The sequence below is a fragment of the Silurus aristotelis genome (assembly GCF_946808225.1).
Source record: "Silurus aristotelis genome assembly, chromosome: 17".
In the NCBI taxonomy this organism is placed as follows: Eukaryota; Metazoa; Chordata; class Actinopteri; order Siluriformes; family Siluridae; genus Silurus; species Silurus aristotelis.
In genome coordinates this window covers 10,616,520-10,644,005 of record NC_139590.1, presented here as the reverse complement: position 1 = coordinate 10,644,005, position 27,486 = coordinate 10,616,520, and the positions used below count along the sequence as shown (strand labels likewise).

The following is a 27,486-nucleotide window of genomic DNA, read 5'->3' as shown; positions in this document are numbered from 1 at the left end:
TTTCTGAAACTGCTGATCTCCTTCTCATCTAACAGTCTCTGGAGAATATGGTGCAATAAACAAAAAAGATTTTATATAATAAATGGTGTAAAAAAAGTCAATTAGATAGATCAGAAAAGAATGAACAGACCAGGACCTTTTTTTAAATCTTCAACTCCTGAACTTGGTTCAGCCTATGGTAACTGTAGCCTTTAGTTCTTGTTTTCGGGTGACAAGAGACTGATGTGACCTGTTCCTGAAGATTTTGTGTATGCTGAGATGCTTTACTGCACACCACAGTTTAACCAATCTGGCCATTTTCCTTTGAGCTCTGTTACCAACAGCGCATTTCCATACACAAAATTATTGATCACACAAACCATGTGTTTCACACCATTCTGTGTAAATTATAAAGGTTGTTGTGCATGAAAATAGCAAGAGATTAGCAGTTTCGGGAGAATACTCACACCAGCCTATTCAGTTACATGTGAAGTTCGAGACCATGTGGTGAAACCTGCCCTTAAGCATAAGTTAACTATGTTGTAGGCACTCACCGGCAGAGACATAGGCATGACCATGTTGCCCCCATAGACAGCAGGCACATAGAGAATGCTGGCTCCTGTGTGAGGGTCAATGCGCTGTACAGGACTGGGGGATTTGCCAGAGGGTGGTGCACCTGCTCCTGTTGGAGTGAAAGCCTGGATGGGATTTCCCATTAACACAGCAGCGCTGGGTTGAACTGAACATACAAAGGGAACAGTAAGCCGAAACGATCAGTGCAATCACAGGAAGCTTAAAAGTAGCATCAAGGTAGGCCACTGACATGTAATATGGATTTACAAAACTGTCAATAAAATGGCAAATACCAGATTATCCAAAGTCACCAAATATATGTGCCTTTAAGGCTCTTGCTTCAGCTGTTGCTAAGTGAAAACAGTTGTTTGCACATACTAAATTACATTTAACATTAGTTGTCAGAAAAAACAGAGATCATGAAACATTTGAAAAGTAACTGAATGAACTTGCAAAACCTGCAATTGTGTGTTGTCAATCGACTCAAAAAGGGGGATTAAAGCACAAGTCTAGAGCACATACAGTATTCTTAATAAAGGTTTGTGGACACGTAGGCCTTATTTTTATACATACTGAACAGTGGTGGACAAAGTACACAACCCATGTACCAGAGTTAATGTAGAGACACACTTGGTAAAAATTACTCCAGTTAAAGTGCTTCGTTTAAACTTTCACTTCAGTAAAAGTACAAAAGTATTTGTCTTCAAATGTACTTAAGTATCCAAGGTACATTACAATGATTTATTATAAATATAGTGTCCTATTATCATTATTATCACAAGACTCAATTAAATAAGTTTATGTGAAGACTGTTACTCTTTGCACCAATCTATTAGAATTATTATTAATAACTCACTGATTTCTATTAAAATTATCATGAGCCCAAAAATTTTCAACTACTTAAAAACAAAGTTCAAAACTATCTCAAAACAGAGATCATGCTCTACTCTGATGTACTTCACCAGTTACATTTTTTAAATAAACAAATGAATAGGAATTACGCAAAATGTAGTTGAGTAAAAAGGAAGATAATTGACTTTGAAATGCAGGGAAATTAAAGTAAAAATCTCCCCAAATGGAAATAGTTCAGTAAAGTACAGATATGCAATAAAAAAATTATAATTAAATTTACTTCATTAGTGTCCACCACTGATACATATTGAAGATTACATTATAAATATACTTCCCTGCCTATCTACTCCCACCTTTCACTGTTAAAATAACCTCCACTTTCTTTCCCTTAAACATTGGAAAACCATGTCTTTCTGGACCTCGCCTTAAGCACAGAAGCACTGCCATGCTGGAACAGAACATTGTAGCAATAGTTTGTAGAAACATCAAACATGGGTGTGACTGTCCAATGTCCACATACTTGGACAAAGAATTGGCAAAGAAATTCTGTATTTTAAAATGTTTGGTGCACAGTTTCTTTAGCTGAACAAAAGCAAAACAAAGGTTCAGTTTTACAAATCCACAACGCACGCTTATTTACTCAACTTGTACAAGCAATTCAGTGGAGCATGTCCAAGTAGAACCTGATATCACTATTAACAGAGGGTTGATGTTTTGATTGGACAGAAGTAGGGTTGGAATAAAGCTAGATCCACTTGACTGGTCTTAAAAATGTCTTCCTTTAAATGACCAAAAACCTATTTTTCTCTCTCATTGATCACTCTGTCATCTACGAAATAATGACCTCAATCTGTTGAAGTGGTGCTTGCACACCATACAAACAATGTTATCTACCTTTCCTTAGAGGGCATAGCCCGCAAAAAAATCCCCTTGTCTCACAAGACCATCTACTATCCAGTATAGCACCCAAATTATCCCAAAATCCTGTCAATGGGTGAAAAACTTACCAAATCCTTCAGGAGGAAAGTGTTCTGCATGATTGGCAAGCTGACCTTTCACCTATGAAGAAGAAGAGAAATTGAGTTAAGATGATAAGCATTCTTACTAGGTGGGCCCCGAGTTATGTAGCATATCAAGGGTATCTCTTGACCATGTAGCAAGAGATTAAGGAAGAAAACATGAGCACAGGGAAGCGCAATCCAATTTCAAGAGCAACTGTCCACCTTTAAAACACCATTTAGTCACCTGAAACGAAGAGCCAAATGGGCTTTGTACAATGTAGAGTTGGAAAAGGGAACAATGACAAAAGCACTGCTGGGAGAGCGGTGCCTAGTTTAGCGTCTTGCAGGCCGAACAATTCCATTCTTCACGATGTAATTGCACAGAGGCTCTTGCTGCTTACATTTCTAGTGCTGGCAACAACTTCCCAAATCAGAGCCCCATTGATGTAATCCATGAGGAAGGCATTCCTTTTCACAACAGATCAATGCCATTTGTGTGCATGCAGAATGACACACTAAGGCGTCAATGGGCAATTCAGTGATTGCGCCTATCCGAATGCTAACTGGGGTCAGTTCGAATACTGTTAAAGGCACTCAGCAAATCGCTGGTTACAGATTGCAGTGCTTATCTTTTCAATAACTGTAATATGTGCCTTTGTTGGCCGCCGCCTTTTTTATTTTTTATTTTTTATTTTTTACTGCGAGCACTGCAGTATTTAGAAGGAAGAAAAAAGATTTTCATAAAAACACCTTGAACTCAGTCAAACCAACTTGACATCACTGAATAACATAAAATAGGATTAAATGGGAATTTCAATTGATAATCAAATACCATAACTTTAACAGGTCTAAAATATGACCTAATTTGAGTAAAAGGGAAGCATTAACTAAAGAGAACTGAACAAACACTGAAAGAGAACAAAATCAAAAAGAGGAAGAAGTCAGCAAACTTTGCTAAAAAAAGAGATAAAGAGCCTCAATTCTCAAAAGTAATCATGCATGAATTGCTTGTTTATACTAGTTCATCCAAGTTTCCTTTACCTATTTTAGGATTGTCACGGTGTCAGAATTGTCAGACCAAAATTTGTACGAGTATGTCAAACACCAGTTCAAATTCATCATGCGCCAACTTCAGGCAGAAAAGTGTGACGGCACAGTGACGGATGAATGCCAGCTGCCACTTAAAAAGAGACGGATGGCAAACAAAGAGCGAGTGTGTGAAATACTGATGATCCTTAAAAGTGTAGCGTTTTAAACATCTAACTTTCTACATGCTGAAAACATGAGATGCGTCTCATTTAGTGGGAATTAAGTGAATAATAGCTAGTAATCGTCCAATTTATCCCTGTAGTGCAGTCTGTGCCGTCACCTATTTGTAAAGTTGTCGAGGTAGAAAACTCATGATAGTCAGCTAGTGATTGATGAGAGATTTCACGCTTTCCTGTAGTTTCTTTTTCAAACTGAAGGATGTGTGAATGTGTATTAAAATGTCACTGATGCAGCATGACTCATATGTATGTTTTTCAACAGGGAAAACATTCTTTAAAACCACTGAGTGAAATTCCAAAATCTCTAATTCTTTTTAGACATATACATCAAATTTAACCAAAGATCACTGTTGCTTTGTGGATTTGTTATTTTATGGAATTACTCAAGTATTCTGATTGCACGAAAAAAAAAAAAAAACCCTCATTCACCAAACAACTAAAGGACAAATTTAATTACGGTTATTGTTCTGAGAACAAGAGGTGTGATTCAGAGAATAACTGTAGGCTGCACTGGACTATTGAAAGGCCACTTGGAAAACTGTTGCACATGAGAGCTCTGACTGTGTTGATACATTGAAGCCTGTTTCAGTTGGGTTATTAATACAGTAGACATCCATTATAGACTCCCTTCCCTTTTTGCTCATTCATGGCTTTTATTTTTTTTTTAAAGTTACTCTGGCTTTCAAGAACAGTTTCCATAGCAACAGAGCACAATAAATCACAGAATCAAATAACCTCAAATAGATAGGTGGCCTTTTCTAATCAGGTTCGGAGCGACTTTTTCAACGCAATTTAAGGTTTGCGTTATTATTCAATTCTCGGGAGGAAAAACTCGAGCAAAGACAAACAATGAGAGGACAGAGGTGTTGCATTCAAGTCTTATCACAAACAGCATTAATCTCACATATTAGTTGTCTTTGTACCAAATCATTTATCACATTAGTAGGCTTGCATGGATAAACAAGTCTTCCCACTAAGCTTCTATGAAGGTCATGCTTAATAGTATACCAATAATATATAATCACTCCAGTCAAAGGACAAAAAGGGCATATGGTGAAACTTTTAACCTAAAAACAAGATAGGTTGACTAAAATACTAACAAAACCCACCCCCCCAAAAAGAAAAACAATAAGCCATAGAGGATATCAATAAAGTATCAAACTTGGAAGAGCCTTCGAAAGAGACAAAGGGCAAGAGAAAATAATCTTAATCTGACTAACGAGATTAAGAGGACTTCCCATCTCACTGATCGTCTCAAAAATGTTAATTTTCCTGCCTCTATAGAAATAGGATTGATTGTCGTATTTATTTGTCTAAGAGGTTTTCTCCTGCATGGATCATGCATAGACACATTCTCCTCACCTGCCAGCCAAGCATTTCTTTAAATGTCACGCACTCTTCTCAAATTCACATACGTCTGAACACATACCATGCCCACTGCCAGCAAAACCCTGTACCCACCCACACAGGGTCTGACATGCGGCAGAGATTTTTCTAGTTTGAATTATGTAACTGATTGCCAATAAACATCTGAAAAGTAGACCACTCAGTGAATTAGTGGTCATACTTTTTTTTTTTAAATAAAAACAACAAAAAAAACCTTTTAGTTTTCTGTTCACAGTTTCACATTTTTGTTAGGTCGATTCAACGCTACTATAGTATGTCCTAATGATTTTATTACACACCGATATAACCACCGATCTGACAGTGCATGAGTTACATTTCACACAAAGGGATACAGTAACCAGTAATATTACCCTTCTAACTCGGAGCTCCCACAGACGTCAACAAGACAACGCAGTCACCGGAATTTATTCATTCACGTGAGGCAAAGAGCTACTGCAACAGGAGGTGGAACAACTCAATGCGAAAGAAGCAGGAGGATCGGTGTAGAGAGATGAAATTGCGTTCAGCTTCATTTTACATCAGAGGTTTAACAATGTGGTTACACAATTTGAGAGTATAATCACCTACAAGGAAATTCTGGGCCAATCAGTAATATGCACTCTGCTACTGCAGGTTTAATGGGTGGACATGTTATATACAAACGAAGAATTTATCAATTGTGGCTTTGTATACATGTTGCATGTAGCATATTTTGATACATATTCATTTATATGTATATGACATTAGCCTGGCCCAATAGTAAGAGTGATTCGAAAATTGTGAATTGTAAATTTCTGCTGCTGTGAGCACAGAATAAGCCAGCATGCTTTATAATTTCTGGCTGGTGTGATTTAGCTTTAGCAGAATGTAGTTAATACCTTGGGTGGGGAGTGCTGGTGTTTTCCGGGTCCCTGGGGCTGCTGGGCTCTCAAGGCACGGGGGATGAACTCGGGAGCCAGTGGGTTCAGCACGTAGGTTTTCTTCAGCTCCAGAGCCTCCAGCTGGGCCTTGATCTGCTCAAATGTGATTCCATGCAGACTGCCGTTATCATGGCAGATGGAGATGAACGTTTCCCAGAACTTTCTGCACAAGGCCAGAGAGATGTGTACAGTGAGTAGGATGGTCCACAGTCACAGCTGTGCTTGCTGGATACAGAACATTATTCTAAAACTTCAGCTATTTAGAGTAGCTAATCAGAACACATAATATACAATTCATCTTTTTTTATTTATTTATATATTTTAAAGCCTGAAGCCATGCTGCTATGACGAATTTTGCTCTCAGGAGGGGATCAAATCTGTTTAACTGGGAAAAAACAACATTTTAGCTCTGCAACTAACTAGTACACATAAGCAGCACACAAGCTGACATGTTACTTTCGGTGACTTTCACTAAGAATCCGAGCTGCAAATGTGAGAAGGTGTGTGTGAGAACTAGAAATATAAAAAGACTGAGGAAATATGCCTTTATTATTAAAGAAGCATTTAGAACAAGCCAAAAAAGGTGAAACCCAACAGAGGACAACAAAAGAACAACAAAATCCTTGCATCATTTTCAAGCGTGGTGTTTGTGAAACCCAGCATGTGGAGCATTCAGTCAAGAAAATGTCAGCAACAGACTGTAACAAAGCAAGCCCAGTGCTCCACATCCAAATCCTGCAATGCCTTTAATGAAACAAAATTCACAGGAGCTTAAAATATTAAAGTCAATAAACTAATCAAAGAAGAAAGCAAAAAAAGGAAAAAAGGGAAATCTATAGCTTGCCTGTCTCAAGACAAAAATAAATGTGCAAAAAAAACCCCAAACAAACAAACACTAAAACTAAGTATAAACATCAAGCGTCACCCAAACAGCATCTTTTGCTTATAGCGCAGGGTGGTGGATTTCTAAAAATGTGTGATAATTTGGGGGAAAAAGAATAGTTGTAATTGATTACGCTAATGCAAGGAATGAAAAAACGTTTGCGTCACAATCTAGACGGCATCTAGATGTGCATCTCCTCGGTGCACTTTAAAGGCGTTTTGGAGAGCAGACTCATTAATGCCAGGTCAAGTTAAAAAAAAAAAAAAAAAGAAAATCTCTCAGACAAGTAAGATTCTATGTGTGTCTGTCTGTCTAATGGAGCCAACTGATTTCAAATGAAAGCAGGTAATGCATACTTAAAAAGAGTACCAAGAAGTTGCTAAATGGTGTCATGCACTAATCTGCATATTCATAACTCTAATCTGCATATCAAAACAGTGATATTGTCTAAAAAGACAACTGAAATATATTAGTTGAGCAGAGGTCCATGATAACAGAAATGAATAAAAGATAATAACATTCATGTAAGTATTTAGCTTAAAAAGCTTTTTTTTTTTCTTTTCGATTCTTGATTCAGTTCATATATTACTTGGACAATGCAAGTGAATCTCATTAAAAAGAATCTTATCAAAATCAAATATTTACACTTGATAATTTTTGCTATTATGATACAAAGATGTTTAGTGTTTTGTCACTGATGCAAGAATTTGGCCAGGACTACACTATGTTGTCATAAAAACTGAAATCCGGGTAATTTTCTGGTCTTCCCCTGTTAATGCTTAACACATTGGTTTTCTTCTGGTCCTTCTTGTATCCCTGGACCTTCCACAGTCAGCACACAGATTCAAACAGGATAATAATTATATCTCAAATCATCAATAGATATTCAAAACTGCAACATGATATAAAATAATCATGGCTCCCCAGGATATCCTTCAAGGTCCCCTGGAGGTCCCTGGATCCCATTCTGAGAACCACTGGTGTAGATAATCTGTTTTCTAAAGCATGCTGAATTCTAGATTACTGACACGCCAATGCTGTGTGATAAACAGAGTACGGAGTACAACATTGGCTCAGAGCAGTGTCTCCTCCTACCACAACATGTGAGCAGAAACAGATTGATTTAATTGCTGGGCCCTTCGGCTTGACATTTCCTGTAGCCGGGCTCCAGTAAATGGCTGACGTGAGGCAGTCACCATAGCGACAGTGGAGCTGCAGCTAGGGAGGATAGGGATTGGGGAGCAGGGGCTGATGGGCAGTGCCCTCCAGAAGCACTTATTGACTCGCACTCAACTCAAGTTGGTCCTCTGCTGAGAGACACAAATCAAAGTAGTCAATTGATAATGGTGTCCGTTTCCATTAAACAACTAAGCCAGTCTTGTTTCTCGGTTTGAACTACGGACTACGGATACACACACACGCAAATACAAATCAGCAGCAAGTGCAGTAGCTTCACACCATCTCCCACCCACACACCCAGAAAAAAGTGCCAAGTGCATTTGCATTTTCCACACCATCCCCTGGCACTAAAGGGCACAGCATGAAGCTGGAGTGTGCCAGGCGGACTGAAAGCTGGGACTTTCTCTGGGGAAGCTGTGAGCGCTTGGCCATCTTCAGACTAGCGCACGGTGCAGGGTGATGCCAGATACACAACGTTTATAAAAAAAACAAAAACAACTACAGCTCCTCTCAGAGCTCCACCAGCTGTAGCTCCATTGCTGGCCTGCCCAATTAACAAACCAAATCAATCGCTATTAACAAATTACAACCAACAGGACACTAATTAAAATGGCAATTCCGGTTTTAGAAATCAGGTCTTTGAGAGAAGGCTGTAGCTACTGCACTACATTTAGTAGGCATGTCTGCTGCATCACAATTATGTCGCATCATGACTTCCAAGAAGGAGATCACTAATTCCTTTTCATAAAGACACTTGGGATACATCAGTACTGATACCGGAATTGACTGTTGGTCGAATAACATGCATATTTGCTCATAAAAATACATTCAATTAGACAAGTAATGCTATTTGATGTAAGCATAGTGTATGCTGCCACACTAAAGAACACATGACCCAAAATGTAATCAACTAACCACTAATGACAAAAAAACCCCAAAAAAAACAAAAAAAAAACATTGACTTCGAATTGTGCGTCATGAAAAAAATAATGGAGAGAAGTGACAGGGTCTTCCTACATCATGTTTTAGTGTAATGCAATAAAGCAAGCATGAAGAGAAACCATCACATGCTAGAGTATCTCCACATCCGCAAACATTGACACAGTTCCGCCCGTCAGGGTCTACAGATTGTTCGCGAGTCAAGGTAATTCAGTGCACCGTGTACTAATTTCTAATGCCCACACACTCACTCATATTTCTCTTCATTCTTAGGTGCAGCTCCGACTTCCTGTTTAAACACCACAACATCAGACAATAATTTCAGCTCAAGAATTTAGCTGAAAGCGAACACAGAAACCAACATAAACAGAATAAATGTTCACATTCAAAACATTGATTAATACTGTGCTATTATCTTTAGCAATGATAATTACATGGATACATGGGATTCATCCATTCTGACATAAGATGGTTCAAAATCTTCACACAACGACCCCGGATACCCCCAAGCCATCGTTATTTATTTAACTCAATCAACCGACGCAAACAGGCTTTTAAATATTAACCCTCATTAATAAACTGGTCCACTGACTGACACTATCACCAGTTTCATCGATTATGTTCGAATAGTGTGTTACCTGCAACGGCCAACCGAGCAAAGAGCTATGGGGTCTCCGACCACAGCCACCAAAGACTGGGCCCGTGTGATGGCAGTGTTCAGGAGTTTGTAGTTGGATAGGAAGCCGTAGTCCAGGTCCTCAGTGGAGTCTTCTACCAGCTGTTCCTTCCTCTTGATGGCCGTCTGCTTGTGCTTACAGGTGTGCCGAGTACGAACGGTGCTCAGGAACAGCACACGGAACTGCTTACCTACACAAACAAGGTGCAATTTAATGTACAATAAGACTGATGAACTACAAAAAAGAATGGCTGTGTGTAAATATAATCATTAGGTAACCTTTATTTTGTTATGATTTTTAAAGAATATAGCTTGACAACAGCCTCCAAAAAAAGTTACACAATTTCAAATTTAGAGGTACAGCACAGCGTTTGTGCAAACAGTTTTAAACCTTACAGCACACAACAGGTCCTAATGGCAAGTGTACAGCAAACAAACAAGCTCCGCTGAAATTGAAAGTGTTTCGAAGAGGCTGAATAAGATGCTCTTTATCATACAAATGGAACAGTTGCGTCAGAGACCGCTTTGGTTACAAAGCTCCGAGACGTGCGCGTGATTGACTTTGATTTGGGACTTCGTTACCACAGGACAAAGGAAAGGATTATTTCACATTAATCGCTACGGGGAATGAGCACCTGAGGACCTGCACTCTTTCAAAAGGCAATTTCACTGAAATTGCCCAGGTAGTCAAACATCTCATCAATTATGCACAAACTAATCTAGTGCTTCAACCATCACTGCTCCTGCCAGCGTGATGAAACTCGCAGTGCTTAGGGGGCTTTCGGTCACTCGGTTCTCCCTCTCAGCCATCTCCCTTGGCGACTCTTTACACTGTGGTCTAGAATTAGCTGATTGTTTGAGTCCACGTTCATTCATTTCTCTACAAATGTCAAACGAAGTGCAGCCAGCGACGCGGAACACTTCAACAAACAGGAGGCTCATTATAAACGGGTTTAACAATATCATTTGCACCATATTTTAATCACTGTTTACTGGCATGGGCTTTGAACTATGAACTATTCTGAATTGCTTTGCAGGGTAATACATTGTGAGGCACAACTTTTTATTTATTTATTTTAAGGCTTAGTTCTAATTTACACACAGGCAGTGTCCTGGAACAGCTCTGTTTTTTGTTCCATTGTCAGAAACATTACCACATGCAGAAAGAATAGTGGAGATATAGGTACAGGGGTCATTCTGTAAATACATTAGGGAAAATCTGTTTTGAACAGGAAACACACCGTCCAAAGTTTAAGCCACACTGCAGGTTTATACACCCACAGGGAATAACATTATGACATTATAATATTATGAGCGGTGAAGTGAAAAAACACTGATTATCTCTTCATCATGGCACCTGTTAGTGGGTGGGGTATGGAGGTTATGCAGCAAATGAAGATTTTGACCTCAAAGTTGATGTGTTTGAAACAGGAAAAATGGGCAAGCGTAAGGATTTGAGTGAGTTTGACGAGAGCCAAATTGTGGTGACTAGATGACTGGATCAGGGCATCTCCAAAACCTGCAGCTCTTGTGGGCTGTTCCTAGTCTGCAGTGGTCAGTATCTTTCAAAAGTGGACCAAGGAAGGAACAGCGGTAAACCAACTGTAGAGCAACTGCTGAAGTTGTTAATGCTGTTAATGCTCAAAGGGTCAGGACTGTTTTGGCAGCAAAAGTGGGACAAATACAATATTCTACAATAAAAGGCAGGTGGCCATAATGTTATGCCTGATCGGTGTATATAGTAGCTAAACTAACCTATGACCTAATACAACAGTTATCAGTCAGATGCAAAAAGCAAAAATCACACGCATCACCAAGGTTGTCCAGGGATAGTTACTATAAACAAAGATTTATCATCATAAAGAGAAATTCATAATCGTAATTTATCATCGTAAAATTCATAATCATTCTAATTCCACACAATTGGTCCTGGAGCCCTGCCTGCCTGACAACATTTTCATCTGTCCTCGCTGCATGCAGCTCCTCAGCTCGTTATCCATAAATTTTTTTCTAAAAACAACTGAAGCTGTTGAGGTCAAAATTAAATTCCAAAAGGAAGATGTTTTTCACAAGATTCACATTTTTGTGATTTTGTGTTTTATTACAGTTGAATAAACGTTATTATCCTATCTAGACATAACTATTACAATCCTATGGTTGTTCTGTTATTTCTCTGTTGTAGAGGGGATGTCTGAGTCTGTGCTTTGGCTAGCACGCATCATCTGATTGGCTCCTGCAGGCCGATTGCTGCGGTCTCTTGAACTGTATTATTTTTTTTTTTATAGTGAACTGTATTTTCTTTTCTTTATTTGAGTTAGGTAAGGTAGAGGTTATACAAGTTGTTGTTGCTCCAATTGATTTTGTCCATGCCAGTCCTTCCATTTTGCGCTTCTTCCCTAGACAGGGCGTAATAAAATGAAGCTCAACCCAGATGTCAGATGTGTGTTCGTTTTCCACACTTACCCTGGACGTTAAGCACTCGCTCCACGCTGACATCAGACATGCGTTTTTTGCGAAGCTCGGCTCGTATGCGAAACACCTGGTCTGCATAGGGGGACACCACACCAATGCTGCCTTCGTCCAGCTTTCCCCATGCTACCGGCCACTTCTTTCTCATTTCCTCAACGCGCTCGACGATTTCAAACACCTGCAAACACAAGCACTTTTACTGAACATATCTGCTTTCACAGCTTGGTCTAACAAAAAAACAAACAGCACTTAAGGTAAATGATGCCAATGCTAAAAAGTAATTATATACAGTTTTAACCACTGTTATTATACAACTGTTCTAAAGTATTCGTTACCAGACAAGCAAGTGCAGTGTAATGTGTCAATGCACTGGAGTGCTACCTCAGCATTGTTGTAATAAGCCGTGCTGTTCTTCTCCTGCACGTCCTCCCCTCGAGCCGTGAAGAAGGTCAGAGGATAAAAGTCCTTATGTTGGGGCTGCTTGCCGCTGGCCATCAGTTTGCCCTCGTAGAACAGATCCGATGTGTAGCTGCAGCCGCCAGGAGCAAACTACAGAGTCAGCACTGATTGCTTCAAAAAGGTCACTCAACAGGCTCAGCTCTTCCTCCACTTTACTATACACTTAACTGAAATCTTGATACTTTTCCTACCAGCCTGTTATTGACATTATGTAATGTTCTACAAATGTTATAAAAAAAATAAGCAATCAATCATACAAGAACATGTGATAAATGATAATTGTAAACCACTAATATTAAATAAAAGGGGAAAATAATTTACTTGCAATGATGCAAAAAGTAATGTTTCATACTGGATCTTCAATAAAAAGTCAAAGAATATATAAAACATTTCCGAAAAACAAACTAAAATATATTCCATTAATTTCATACCTTATGCTTTGTTTAACTTCCCTATTAAATCTGCTGTAGCACAATGTATGCAGATTTTATGATAAACGATTCATTATAACCAGATGCTATGCAAATTGTTTCTACAGAACTCAAGTTACCTGCTTTAATTAACATTCAAGCACCTAAGCAGATCAAGGACAGTTTGAACACTTATTCTTTTCCAGACCTTAAAAAAAAAACCCTGAAAGTTTCATCATTCCTTCAGCTCTGCGCATTAACTCCCCTGCTACGTCATTCCCAGCACGCATTACTCGTTCAAACAGTATAAATAATGTGTTCAGTGTAACGTTCAATATAACAAAGGTTTGTGTGATATGGTGTGCATGACAGATAATGATAGCTCACAGACTGAAATTTCATGTTCAAGTTGTGTACAATCTTTCCCCACACGCCATTGAGGTTTATTTTTTTTCCACATCTCTCTCCTCAGGAAAAGCGATGCGAAAAAGTTCACACCTACTTGATGATTGCCTCATGGGAGCGGTAGTTTTCACACAGCAGGATCCTGCAGGGGTACTCTGAGGGATAGTGCTCGTACAGCCGATCCAGCAGGGACACGTGTAGGTTTCTCTCCCGTGCAAACTCACTGTACACGAACGGACTGAGCTGCAGGGACGCGAGCACAAGACACAATCATCAAGAGGATCAACTAATGGAGCCTGTTAACCTTTAAAACCATTGCGTACTTCTAATTGTGCGCTATAAAACCATTTATATACACACACACACACTATATATATATATATATATATATATATATATATATATATATATATATATATATATATATATATATATATATATATATATATATATATATGCCTAAGCCATTACGTTATAATAATTAAAGAATAGCATGTCAAATATTAATTTATAGTCATAGTCTATGTGAAGGTTATGGAACTAATATGAAATGTTATGTTCCTGTTATCACTTGGTGAATAAGAGTAATAAAAACATCCAATCCTCCACCAGCCTCTATAATAAAAAAAATTATTTTACATTTTAATTTAGTACAATGGAGAATCTTCCATAAATGGTAAACATCAATGTTAATATAAACTGTGAAACATTATAAAATATAAATCATGCTTTAAAAAAAAAGAAAATATTTGGTAGACCCACAGAACCATATACTATAATATCTCACCAGCTACTCATTACTATAAGTACCCACTGACATTCAAATACATGTACAACGATTCCTGCTATATTCTCAAAAAAAGCTATAATGCATCATATTGCGCAAGACATTTAACTCGCTATATGATTACACTCCATGTAAAACCAAAATTCAGTAACACAGTCATTTTTGCTGGCACAAGACCCAGCAGTAATCCCACTCTCCACATGGACAATATCATTTATAAAGAAACCACACAGACATGTAAAAGGCGAGAGCTAAATAATTAAAGCCGGGGAATGTGAAGGAGGAAAGGTTTTGGTCTAAAGGGCAGTCCATTAGAAGCCTGTTTGCTGTCCAGAGTTTGTCTGTAGGGACAAATACTTCCTGTTTCTTCTGTGCCACTCTGGTACTAATAGTAAAAGACGGATCAGATAAGAAGAGAGCTCAGTCACTCTGGCAATTAAAATGGAAAAATATGGGAATATGACCCCCCTGTTAGACAATAGCCAGTCATGAGTTTGTTAGCTAAACTACTTGATGTTAACACAATGTAAGACTTGTGATATAATGTAACACAATGATACTAATCAATCTCTCATTCACAAGCTGCCCACCACATTATACAAGAAATGTGTTATGCCATAAAAATGAAAGCCAGGGAATGTGTCTAGAAAACTTTTTTCCTCTACCATAAAGTCTAGGGTTATATCATACTTTCTCTCCCGATTGCCTGCTGCTTCTGTCTGTCACCATGCAGCCACTTAGACACATAGATCTTATAGGATTATCAGAGAAACTTGCAGTAGCATCATCTTAAAAGTTATTTTTCTCTCAGGGAAAATCAGCAGCAAATTGGCAGGTTTAAACTAACTGTAATTTGACAATAATTCAATGAACCACTCTTTACCCTGAGAGTGAACAGAAAAGCATCTCGCAATATTTCAAACTTTGTCATGGATGCGAAAAAGACCACTCATATTATCCAAGTGTCCTTGTCGTCAAGTAGTCGTAGTTTTTCATGATTTAAAGACATGCGTGAGCACACAAATTCCCACTAATATCAACTCGACACCACCACACAGCACAGATTACTAAATTCCTATACAGGATGGGTAGGGAGACTCAGCAGCCCAGGATTTTCATATTATTACCAGAATATATTAATAAAAAAATCCCAAGCACTGTATTTTTGTATAATTTAAGAAGTTTCTTTTAAATAAATAACTCTATATAACTATTTATTAAAATTTTGTATAAAGAATGTGACCAACAAAACCTGGTTCCCTAGCAACACAAAAGTGGCTTACTTTGGCACTCAACTCGACACCTGCTCTCAGTATTCCACCTAAAATTCCAACTCGAATGTACACATGGGCTCCTTTAACCAAGAGGATAGCGGGAGGTTTTTCTGTTACTTTTCTGACATGCTTTACTGCTTTAAACCTGACACAAAAACGCCATGCTGGAACTAATAAGGAAAAGAAATAGATGTGTTAACACTTAAGAACAACTCAATGAATAAATGGCTTGACAACTTATGCCAACTACAACAAGGGCAAGAGATGAGTTACTTTATAAAGAAAAAGAACAACGGGCTTTAGAGTTTTTAAGTGAACAACACAGGTCATGGTGATGGTGGCATTTGAGATCTAGTGTAGCACAAAACATTTTTTTAATTCTAATAATAAAGTGTATGTAACTAATGAGTGTTCAGGAGAGTCAAGCTGATCTCATACCTGCATATGGTCTCCAGCAAGAACGATGCGTGTGCTCTTATTAGCCAGTGCCAACGGCATAATGGTTTCACACTCCATTGCCTGGGCCGCCTCATCCAACAATATGTGTGAGAAGAGCCCTTTAGACACACACACACACACACACACACACACACACACACACACACACACACACACACACACACACACACATTTAATCTGTGGTCCACACCTATGAGCACATACACTTAAATCTACAGGCACGTTTTTTTCTTTAACTGGTATTAATGGGTTCAGCATAAAAAGAGTGAGTGAACGCATGTGCATCTTTATTGTAAATGACTAACAAGTATCAATATATGACTAAGGAAGAGGCTATCAGAAACACGAGTACCATTAAAGAACCAGATGATTCTCACTGGTTATTTTATTAGTACCACCTGTACACATGACATTTTCCAAACTGCACAACATGTCAAGCTTAGAGCCGGATGAGCTACAAGAGCAAAAGACCAGATCATCCTGCAAACTGGATTGGGAAGCCTGAAAAGCTGATATGACAATTGTTCCTAATAAAGTGGACATTAAGTATACTTTAAAGGGGTCCAGTCATCAGTTGGCTACATTGCATGAACATAACTGATCACAAGGTTTTGTGGGACATCATTTAGGTATGAATAGAACATATGCCACACCTTAGCAAGTGGATCAGTGTGAAATGAATGATAATACTGCACAGTATACAAACAACTAGAATGTCATGGTAATATTAATTAATTACATGCTGTGGCAAAATGATTGGCATCCTAAATCCCCAACACTGTCAGCCAATGGAAATGAACACTGGGTGTATGGAATGTGGTGTATGTCAATATTACATGCTGTTACAAAATCAGATACTTGGATCGTGTAGGCTGTCAGTGTCAGGAAAGGTGGCATCAAACAAACAACAACACTGTATCGATGTTGCCCATTGCTTTGCTGTCAAGGCATCTGTCTGCTTCAAATGTTTAAGTGAAGCTCCAGTAAGTGCATTTGAATTTAAGCATCACGATTCAAGTTCACACCTTAACTTGGCGTGATTCTGATCCAGCAATCCAAGTGTGGTGTTAATCTGTTTTTCCAATACATAACAGCATGTATTGCAAACAGCACGTAATACCGGGAAAATGCTGTACAGTATTTAGTTGTGTAAACACCTCTGGAATTTTCTGGTTTAATGCATCATGATATAATCATCTGGTCCTTATCAGGTGTACAAAAATTGAAATGGAGAAACCTTGTGTGAAAAGTACACCCTTGCTGCTTCCATAGGAATTAAGTGCCCTTGATGAACTGATCTTTATGGCAAGTACATGGCATGCATTGTTCATCTAAGGTTGCATTTACAAAATTCTAAGACCTGCTAAGGTTTACTTTCATTTTTGCATGACTGTACACGATGTTCGCCTTCTTCCTGGCCCTGTAGTCAGTACCTTACGCTGCAAGCATCTCCAACATTGACACGAAGACACAGCTAGTAGATTTCACACCACAGTGATTTTACCACCTTAAACACCTTTAACAAAACTCCAGGGCTTGTTTGTCATGTTGCTGCAGCAGTACTGACTGTTACCGAATGGTAAAACAGCAGAGGAAAGAAAAAAAGCAAACGTGGGAAGAGGGGAGAAAAGAAAAAAAACGAAAAAAACGAAAAAGGAGAAGAGATGACAGTGGGAGCTAATGATGCTGAGCGTGTTAGACAGGCAAGCTGGGTCTCTTAGCAACAGATGACCCTGCAAGCAGACACATACACGGCAGAAATTAGCTTCTCATAATAAAGTGTTACAGACCCCAACACTCCTTGGGAGAGGGATTTTTTTTTTTCAGCTGGAGGGGGAGTTCCACATCATGCCGTGTGGGGTATTGTTTAAAAAATGTCTTTATTACGGGTTTAGACTTGATAATATAAGCTAGTCTAGTGGAGGGTTTTCAGCCACAGTAAGCTCTCAGGAGAGAATGCAAAAGAGAGAGTGAGAGAAGGAAAGAGAGATGAGAATGGACAAAAGAGCAAAAGAGTAGAAAAACAAAAGACTCTGCAGTTACATCATGATTGCAAGTATGGAGTACAAAATTTACCAAACACACTCAAATCAAATGAGTGCACACATGCACACTCACCTGGTTCCAGATCAAGCTGACAGAGGTACTGGGAGGTACTGAGCGTCACCACTACAACACGGTGGCGCTCTACGTCCTGCCGAGTGGGCATCTGGAAGGTGAGGTAAGCTCCGGAGATCAGGCAATACTGCTGCACCAATGGGTGCACTGTTCTTACCCAGCGGTTCCTAAAGTAAACCCTATACAAACACACACACACACACACACACACACAGAGCTCAATATTAATACAACTTCTATATTCAGACTCCTACCTTTATAACAAAGAAACATATGTGCAATAAAAACTGCCCCATGCTAACACACTGGAATCAACAAATGCTCCATCAATGGACTTGTATTGATGTAGTATATATATTCCCAATAAACACCAATCTTGTGTTTCCAGTCATGTCTGGGCCTAAGAATCCATCTAAAATCACCAGGCTCAGAAATCGCTAACGCATGGGAATTAAATGTCATTTTACAATGCTAGCAACACATTAGGATGACAGTTAACAGAGAACGTGCAATATTCAAAGAAAAAACCCCCAAGTGAGAAAACGTAAATTTTTATGGCACTTTGCAGATGCCCTTATCCATTGCGATTTACATTCTTCTCACTCACCTCAGCCAAGTTGCAGATTAAGGGCTCGCATACTAAACAATTTAAGGATGTTATCAGTGCATTTACTGAAATGAAATTAAAGGAGGATATGCCCAGGTTTGGAGTGAGTGATCATTGCTCAACAGTGGTATTTAAGGTGGTATTTACTGTCATAAGTCATTACAAAACATTGGGGGAAACAAACAAAAATACAAATAAAAACACACATTCCCAAGGTGCTACTCAGGTGTTACACACTTCCCCTGGTGGTTGAAATGGATTGAAGCACAATCAAGTGTTCATTAAAATGTCATCAAACCAATTCATATGATGGAACTCGGGTGTATCATGGTTTCAGCCGGTTTCACAAAGCCAAATGTAAGTCTTTTTAAGATATTTTTAAGACCATTAAGAATGAAATGTAAGAGCTGGATCAGCACATCAAAAACACACTACAATACATTGTTAGCAACTCGCCTTAACAAAGTCCTGAATTAATTTTTTTTTTCAAGCCAAATATTGCTAAACTGGCACTTCACCATAGACGAAAAATAAAATCGGTTTAACGTCTGTGGTACAATCCAAGAATGATTCACCCCAATAACAGAAAGCTGATTGGCTGTCGCATGTTGGTCTCATTTGTAGTTGTAATACAGCGAATTATATTTGGATTAGCGAAAGAAAAAAACTAAAATGCCACGGGGGGGGGGGGGGGGGGGGGAAGAAAAAAAAAAAAAAAGACATTCTAAAGGGCTGCGGGAGCATTTCATTTAAAAATAGAGTTAATGTTACATGGACATTGGACGTTTTATTTTAGATTTTTAGACCCAACAGAAACACTGTATATGTAACAGTAATGTAATAGTGCCTACACAATCTTTTACTTGTAGTTCAGATTGTGTTATTAAGTGTACAGAATAATTGCGCTGCTTTAATTATGTGGTAAAACGTACACTATGTTTTGACTGGGTTTGAATGATGTGCTAAGTAAACGTCCCAATCTCATTTGAAATCCATCAGTTGCTTGAAGAAAATGATGGACCATCAACATCACTTCTGTTGATGTGTAAAAAAGTTAGTAATGAGGCAGATTCATTAGATTGTACAAGACTGACACTTCCTTTTATAGGAATAGTGTCTGTGTGTGTGCATGCATGCCAGGAAGTTTTGGTTGAGTATTATTATCCAATTATTTCTTTATGGTATAGAAAGATGATGAGGCTAGCAAGGTTGTACAATCTAAGAAAATAAGTTCATTAAGACAGAGTTGTTCCGTGATCCAAACATTAAACCAAAGATTTTGATGTCCCAGTTATTAATATGTAAACCAACAGCACCACTTTATAAGTTTTTTTTAATTAAGCCTTTTTTGGGCTCTGGTTGTTACCTGAGAGGTCGTGCATGTGGATTGCCTGCCTCCACATATGGATGAAGGTAGTCCTTAATGTACAGATCTGCTGCGCTGTTTGAATGGGTGCAGATGAGGACCCTGTGAAACGATTATTAAGAAAAAACTAAAATAAACAACTACAAATCTCCATACAAGTTTTGCAATTGCTACGAATGAGTCGAACAACAGATCCAGAAATCAAACTAGTTGAAACATTACCCCTTGAGAATTTTAGTTACAAAGTAAAACAAGCCACCGAGCAGGGATGAGATGTGTGTGTAAAAAAACAAATACACACCGTGTGTCAGGCTGTTTGAGGATGTGTTTCACTGCCTGAGCCAATGTGAAGGTTTTGCCTGTGCCGTAAGGTCCAATGATTAGCACCGGAGGGAGATTGATTGACAATGGAGTGGTGATGGCCAAAATCGCCTCCTTCTGCTTGGCATTCAAGCGAGGGTCCAACTGCTCATCCCACTGCCTGTGTGAAGTGGCACAAATGTTTAGACATGTCTATGTATTTGCTTTGCTTGTAAAAGCATGTTCATGGTGACTTGGCCATAACCATTTTACACTCGGCCCAAAAGTTTTGCAGTTGTAATAACCGCCACTCTTTTGCGCCAAAGTTTAGAATGTGGCTATGAAGACGTGCCCATTACTCCGCAACAGCACATATGATAAATGTTCTGGTGTCCACAAAATTTCGCCCATTTAATGAATTTAAACATGTGGCTTTTAAGCATTAATGTGTTTGTGTGTGCTAAAACAAAAACAAACAAAAATCCAGCATTTACCTGTTGGGGCTCCAGGGGATTATGGGCGTTAGACCGATGTCAGGAAAAAGGATGCTGTTGTCACGGAGGCGGTCTAGGGCATAGTGCATCTCGCACAGTGGAAGCCTGTTGAGCTGAAATTGCAGCTCCACCTAGCAGATAACAGAGGAACTTAAAATAAACGTTTACAGACTAAGCCTCAGTGTTTGGTCATGTATTGTCTGTTTTGACTGGGAAATACAGAAAAGCAATCATATGTTAATAAAATCTACTTTTAAGCATGGTCTGCTTGTTGAGCAAAACTGGCAAACAATCCAGCCAGAGGTTAGCAAGCAAAACTTCACAGGAACCTGATGATCCACAAATGAGCCTTTTTAAATTACAGCAGACAGTCATGAAGGATTTCACAGGGATTCCACAAGACAAAAGCGCTCATCTCTCCAGCTTTGACAGATGCTTCATTACAGAAGAGGATGTGTGAGATTGGGGTGGGGGGCTGTAACAAATTGGATCTTTATGCTGCCTTTAGTAAGAAAGCATGTGTAATTTAAACATAAGCACAGGATTTAGAGGAAGACCTTTGAGCAAAGGCTCTGGGATTCTGCCATCACAATTCAATTACACCTTTAAAGGACACCAGCTGTTTAAAAGACAAACTTAAAAAAAAAAAGGGGGGGGGGGGGGGGAATTATTCACAAATCAGATCCATGTTAGTATATAAAAAAAGAAAGAAAAAAAATGCAGTGTGAAGTGGTGGTGGTGGTGTTATTAAACAAACTTGGCTCACGTGAAATTTAAAACCCCACCTGCAGCTCCCTGTCAGGCATCAGATTGAGTTCCTCACAGCAGTCCTTGCAGATGCGCAGGAAGATGTAGTCCTTGGTCTTTTCCTCTATCAAGGCCTCGTAGACTCGCTCCCTAGCATTGGCAGGCTGGCCATGACCTGCCCGATCCCGGCTCACAGGCAATAACAGCACCGAGTTTACCTTTGTCATCACAAGCCGTCCTGCCAGCGTGTCCTCAGACAGTGTCTCTGTTAGTTTGAATCGGGCGAACAGTTGGCCATTTTGGGCGTAATTGGCACCGCCAGAAATTCCTGTCAGCATGAAGCTGGAGACCAGCTGCAGGTTTACCTTGATGTTGAACCTGGGAGGACAAAATGGTTTTTAATTTCAATCCCCACAAACAAATAAAAAATGTAAGGCTCAAAGCATTTTTTTTTTTGTAATTGTAACTATTGTCATTGTTTTTTAACAAAATCAGACGCCTACGTTATCACTTTTAAAAGTGCTAAAGTCTACATATCCACTATCTTAAGACTAATATAAATGTGCTAGAGCTCATATTTTCCTCTAATTACATAAGCTTAACTGCTTTACTTAATTAGTAGCACAGGCAATCCGGGAACATAAACATAGCAGGATTTATTACAGATAAATGTGTAAAGTGTGACCTCTAGTGGTTAGAGACAACAAATTAGTACAAAAGCAATCAAATCAGTAACTTCGGGAAGAAACCATGAAAATGCAGGCCTGCGAATAAGAGTACTCACTTGCTAACTTCTTTGTACTGTGCAATCTCCTCGATGTAGAGCAGGTCATGCAGGCGGGACTGGTAGTTCTCACGTGTGAGACTCTTGTCCAGTACGGACTGGGTGAAGAGCTGGTCAGCAGATAGTGGGATCTGATAACGGCTGAGCAGACTGCGCTCCAGGTCCATGTTCCCATTAGGAACGAACTCCACGATGGTCTTGCAGGATGAGTCCCAGCGCTTTGCAGTTATCAAGAGTTGCTGACGTGCCTGCATCAAATGCTCCATATCTGCAAAGGATTCAAGGCCAAAAGAATGAGAAGTAGTAAAGGGAGTTTTTCTGGTCCAATTAAGACTATAGATTTTTCTATGGTGTGTAGTCCTTTTTGTTGTTGTAATTCAGTCATTTCACTACAGTTCACATTATGATTTGTTTTATTATTTTATAATTATTACGGAAAGCCGCATACTGTGTTGCCATCCAAATGTTGGGAAAAATTGTTTAACCGTTGTGTCCTATAACCCACCAAAAGCAAATTAGAACATTATCTAGAACTTAGAATTAAAATTCTAAGACAAAATTATGAAGACCACTTTTTTTGCCTATACTCAATAGGGCCAAGCCTTTTGTGTGTGTATGAGGATTTGTTCATTGAGATCATGAAGGTTAAAAAAAATAATAATAATAATTAAGAACCTCACCTTCAATAGACGCCGCATCCACCATCACTCTCTGCATCAGCACAGGTTCAGAGCCGAAATCGAAGACTACGGTCTGGCGGAAAGTGCCAAAGATCTCGGTTCTAAACACCACCTCCACATTGTAGAGGCAGTGATCCATGCCATTCTGCAAGAGTCCGACACCAGTCCATTCCTGACAGCCGCCCTCACACACCTCCTGGGGCACTTGGGTGGAGGCGTCACCTGCCGACACGGCTGTGACGGAGAAGTGCGGTCGGTTGGCATCGTAGAGCAGCGCGATGCGGTGTAACATGCGGGCAGGCTGGACGTGAAAAATGACCAAGAAAAAAACGCATGGAGATCGGCACATATAGAACATGGAGAGCCATATAAAAAATAAGACAAAGATATACAAGACGGGAAAATATCCACACTCAAAATGGATTCTGGGTTTAAAAGCTCATAGCGCACTATTATAGGAGTGAGTATTCTCTCAGACATGACCATTTTAACCATCCTGTTGCTTTGCTAAATAGTCAGCTTGAGTTGAGAGAAGAAAAATTAAATAAAAAATCATTTAAAGTGTTTGATTACTTATATCAGCTTCATAAGCCGGTCACTCTAAACACAGCCAGTCATGAGGGGAAAAAAAAGGGTTCCTACCTTACAATAAAGTGAGAATGTCCAGGAATGGGATGACTTCTTGGTGTTGACAGTAACTGAAAGATCTGAGTTATGTTCCACAGTAACTGCTTCTACACAGTCATTGAGCTGTACAGACATCAAAAAGGAATACAAAAAACAAACACTATAAAACCACAACAGGTGGTTTTTAAATACAGATGATAAGGGAAGGCAAGTTAAACATAAAAAATGTGTCGATTCTTTAATCCACAACCATAAACGCAATATTTCATACCCCCATTAAATGAGAATGCTTGTTTTAATCTGTTCTGAAACTCAGGATCTTTAGATTTCTGCTCCAGGCTGACCAGTAGCCTAAAGAGGCTTTTAAACTGGCTCTCCAGGTACTTCATCGCAGACCAGGAACTATTAGGTTGGAGTCGGCTGTATTGAAAGTTATATAAGAAAAAACTAAAGGATAATTTGACTTCTTTAAAGCCACAAAAAACGAGTCAAGACAAATTTTTGGTTAAAATTAATATTTAGCAACTATGCTTAAGACGACATTTAAAGAAAGGGTAAGTCTTAAGTCAATAAGAATTTGCCTCCTAATCATATCTGCATTTAGATGTTTAAAACAGCTTATTTGCTCAACCTAGATAATATTCATATTCAATTATCCCTATATCAGGACCTTTCACCTCAAAAACCTCTGGATACGTTTCACATCTAGACCCTGGCTTTGATTCTAAACTTTGCCATCACTAAACTTTGGACAAACGAAACACCATACCACTTTCTCTGGTGTAAGGGAGTTGATCCACTTCTCAATAAGGGCCTCTGTGTAGTTCTCAGTGTAATGCTTCCCATCTTGCTGCTGCTTCAGACGGATGAGTCTGGAGGCATAGCGCTGCTGCCACTCGGTCAGCTCCTCCTGAGAGTGGGCCGAGGTGCACTGTGCACCATACCGACAGAGACCCTGCTCTAGAAACCTGCACAGAACCACAAGGTTATAGTAACACACTCGCATCTGAAAACACAAACAGAACATCACCATTACAACATTTGTTGTAAAATGCATTTAAAGAATCATGCGTGAATAAAACTCAGCTCTAGTAACCTGTATAGAACACTGTGGTTCTAAAACTCAGGCAAAGAAACTTGTACAGAGGAGCATGAGTGACAAACCATGTACTTGAGTTAAAGTAGAGATACAGTGGAAAAAAGTACAAAAGTATTTTCCTTCATATGTACATATTTACATATATATATAAGTATAAAAATTATTATAATTTCATGTCAAATGTCAAATTGTAGAATTATTATAACTGTGCAATTAGACATTATAGCCATTATATACATACATACACACACACAGCATTTCCCTGAAAATAAGCCCTAGCATGAATTTTCAAGGTGCTTGTATTATAAGCCCTACCTCGAAAATAAGCCCTAGTTAAAGATCTTCAGCCAGCATTTTCGTTAGTAACACCAGTGATGTATTGAATTATAAAACATTAATATAATCATTATTATAGTAATATATTATTATATTGGTATATTTTAGTACATATTAGTATATTTATAAACTACTGGTAATATAAATTATAATTACTGCAAGTATTTTTAAATACACAAGCGGGTGCCGGTTGTAAACAGCTTGGTAAACGAATGACCAATCAGAGCACAGGTTGCATCATTTTTGTACCGTACATAAATAAATGTACCTATAGACTGCTGTACATGAAAATATAAGGGACCTACCCTACCGCGTCTTTTGGAGCAAAAACTAATATAAGCCCCGGTCTTATTCTCGTACTGTGTTTCCCCTGGGCTTTGAAAAAGAGCCAGAAAACAATAGCGATTAACGATAGCAGACAACAATTTGGTGTTGCAGGTGAGCAGAGTCTGGGTTTCACGCTCCCACTGTGCAGACTCTCCTGTCCCACGTCTCCAAATCGCAGGCCGCTGTTCTCTCAGCGTTTCTTTTATTTAAAGCCACTGGACATCCTCGATGACTTAAAACTACACTCACTACACTATTAATAAAATTATACAACTAATAGTAATAACTATTATTCCCACTCATAAATGAAAAAGAACGACTGATTTTGCAAAATGTAGTTGAATACAAAGTAAGATATTTAACTTTAAAATGTAGTAAAGTTAAAGCAAATGTTTCCCCAAAACGGAAATACTTGACTAAAGTAGATACGTAAAAAAAAGGTACTTAATTACAGTAACGAATTACATTTACTTTGTTTCTGTCCACCACTGGATTAAATACTGATTCATAGGGGTCTAAAGATTCACAGATTTGCATCGGTGCATCATAAAAGTTTACAATGTGATTCATCGATTTAAAATGTTTTTTTAATATATATTTATATGTAGGGAGTGAAATTCAAGGTGATAAATGAAGTACTACAACCTTTAATAAAATCTGAAGATAATACCATGAGAACAGTAATTTTGGAATCAAATGTAGAGAGAGAGTCAGATGCCAATGCACGAGTTTCACCGCCTGATGTATTATATATATTATATATATATTGTGTGTGTGTGTGTGTGTCTGTGTGTGTAATATATATATTATATATATATGAGAAATATACACACAATATCTATCTATCTATCTATCTATCTATCTATCTATCTATCTATCTATCTATCTATCTATCTATCTATCTATCTATCTATCTATCTATCTATCTATCTATCTATCTATCTATCACAACAGTACCTGCCTTAACGGTACGTTGGCTATGCTAAGGAATCGCAACAGCCTCAGGTATAGAGATGGTCAACAATTGCTGTATGTAGAGATGCTCTAAAACTACATCTTTAAAAAAAATCTACTACTTTTAAATGTATAATAATACAGTAATCCTCGCGGCGGTTTTGGAACATAGCGTTTTATGTTGAAAAAATGTAATTTATTAATGAGAAACTCATTATTAATTACTAAATGAAGTAATTAATAATGAGATTCTCATTAATAAATTAAATTTTTTTCAACATAAAACGCCATAAAAAACAATTCCCTATAAGTTTTTTGGTTTATCGTGCTATCCGCAAGAGACCGGGAAAATCAGCCAAACTAATTAGTTATGAGGCAAATGCAATTCCGCGATAAACCAGGGGTGGCGTGAGATTTAAACCGCGGTAAAGAAGGGGATTACTGCAGCTCCTTGCCATGGCCTGGGTTTGATTCCCAGACAAGGAACCATGGCCATGAAAGGGTTGCACAAGGTAGTTCACTGCCAATCCCAAGCCCAGGAAAGATAAGAGGGCTGCTTCAGAAAGGGCACGCTGTACCAAATCAAATATGCAATTCAGTGATCTGCTTTGATAAACCCTAATGGGAGCAGTCGAAGGAAGAAAACAGCAGCAATTTCAATAAATAAATATTTGTGAAAACAGCATCATAGTAAATGTACAGAAATGCAAAAAATATTTATCGCAATCCAAATAAAAGAAAGGTCATCTACAATTCTAGTGTCAACAGTGATAATCCTACCTTTTACATAACGTGTATTCCTCGCTGCTAGTGACCCCACGAGGAGGAGGCCGAAACTGCCAACCTTCTTGAACATCTGTTTCCAAATCCAGGCAAACAGAGAGAGCAAGAGGGAAAAAAAGGGAACAGAAAGAGTTAGTTGTTGAAATGCATCAGCTACTCATGACATGAGACTGTATCTAAATATGAGGCCTTGAATTGGTTGTGAAACCGATGTGGTCATTTGAAGGAAACTTACCCTCCTCTGTTGCTCCTGGCTGCTCAGTCACCATTTTACTGCTCACAGCCTGCCAAACATGCAAACATTATATTTTGATAATTGTGTTTCTGATAAGGGTCACTGATTAT

General features: G+C 38.7%; 1 protein-coding gene across 1 annotated transcript in view; it reads right to left on the bottom strand.

Moving 5' to 3' along the window:
- Positions 1-27,486, bottom strand: part of helz (helicase with zinc finger) — a 39,945-nt gene that overhangs the window by 4,932 nt on the left and 7,527 nt on the right. The window contains exons 6-24 of the mRNA XM_083566615.1: positions 27,377-27,425; positions 27,139-27,214; positions 24,412-24,610; positions 23,658-23,765; positions 23,016-23,316; positions 22,336-22,603; positions 21,590-21,929; positions 20,805-20,935; positions 20,312-20,491; positions 20,011-20,112; positions 18,038-18,216; positions 15,899-16,017; positions 13,497-13,642; positions 12,507-12,654; positions 12,120-12,303; positions 9,619-9,847; positions 5,938-6,142; positions 2,412-2,463; positions 534-718 (exon numbers count right to left, since the gene is read on the bottom strand). Of these exons, the coding sequence (XP_083422741.1) occupies positions 534-718; positions 2,412-2,463; positions 5,938-6,142; positions 9,619-9,847; positions 12,120-12,303; positions 12,507-12,654; positions 13,497-13,642; positions 15,899-16,017; positions 18,038-18,216; positions 20,011-20,112; positions 20,312-20,491; positions 20,805-20,935; positions 21,590-21,929; positions 22,336-22,603; positions 23,016-23,316; positions 23,658-23,765; positions 24,412-24,610; positions 27,139-27,214; positions 27,377-27,425 (3,201 nt within the window). The remainder of the gene's footprint in view (positions 1-533; positions 719-2,411; positions 2,464-5,937; positions 6,143-9,618; positions 9,848-12,119; positions 12,304-12,506; positions 12,655-13,496; positions 13,643-15,898; positions 16,018-18,037; positions 18,217-20,010; positions 20,113-20,311; positions 20,492-20,804; positions 20,936-21,589; positions 21,930-22,335; positions 22,604-23,015; positions 23,317-23,657; positions 23,766-24,411; positions 24,611-27,138; positions 27,215-27,376; positions 27,426-27,486) is intronic.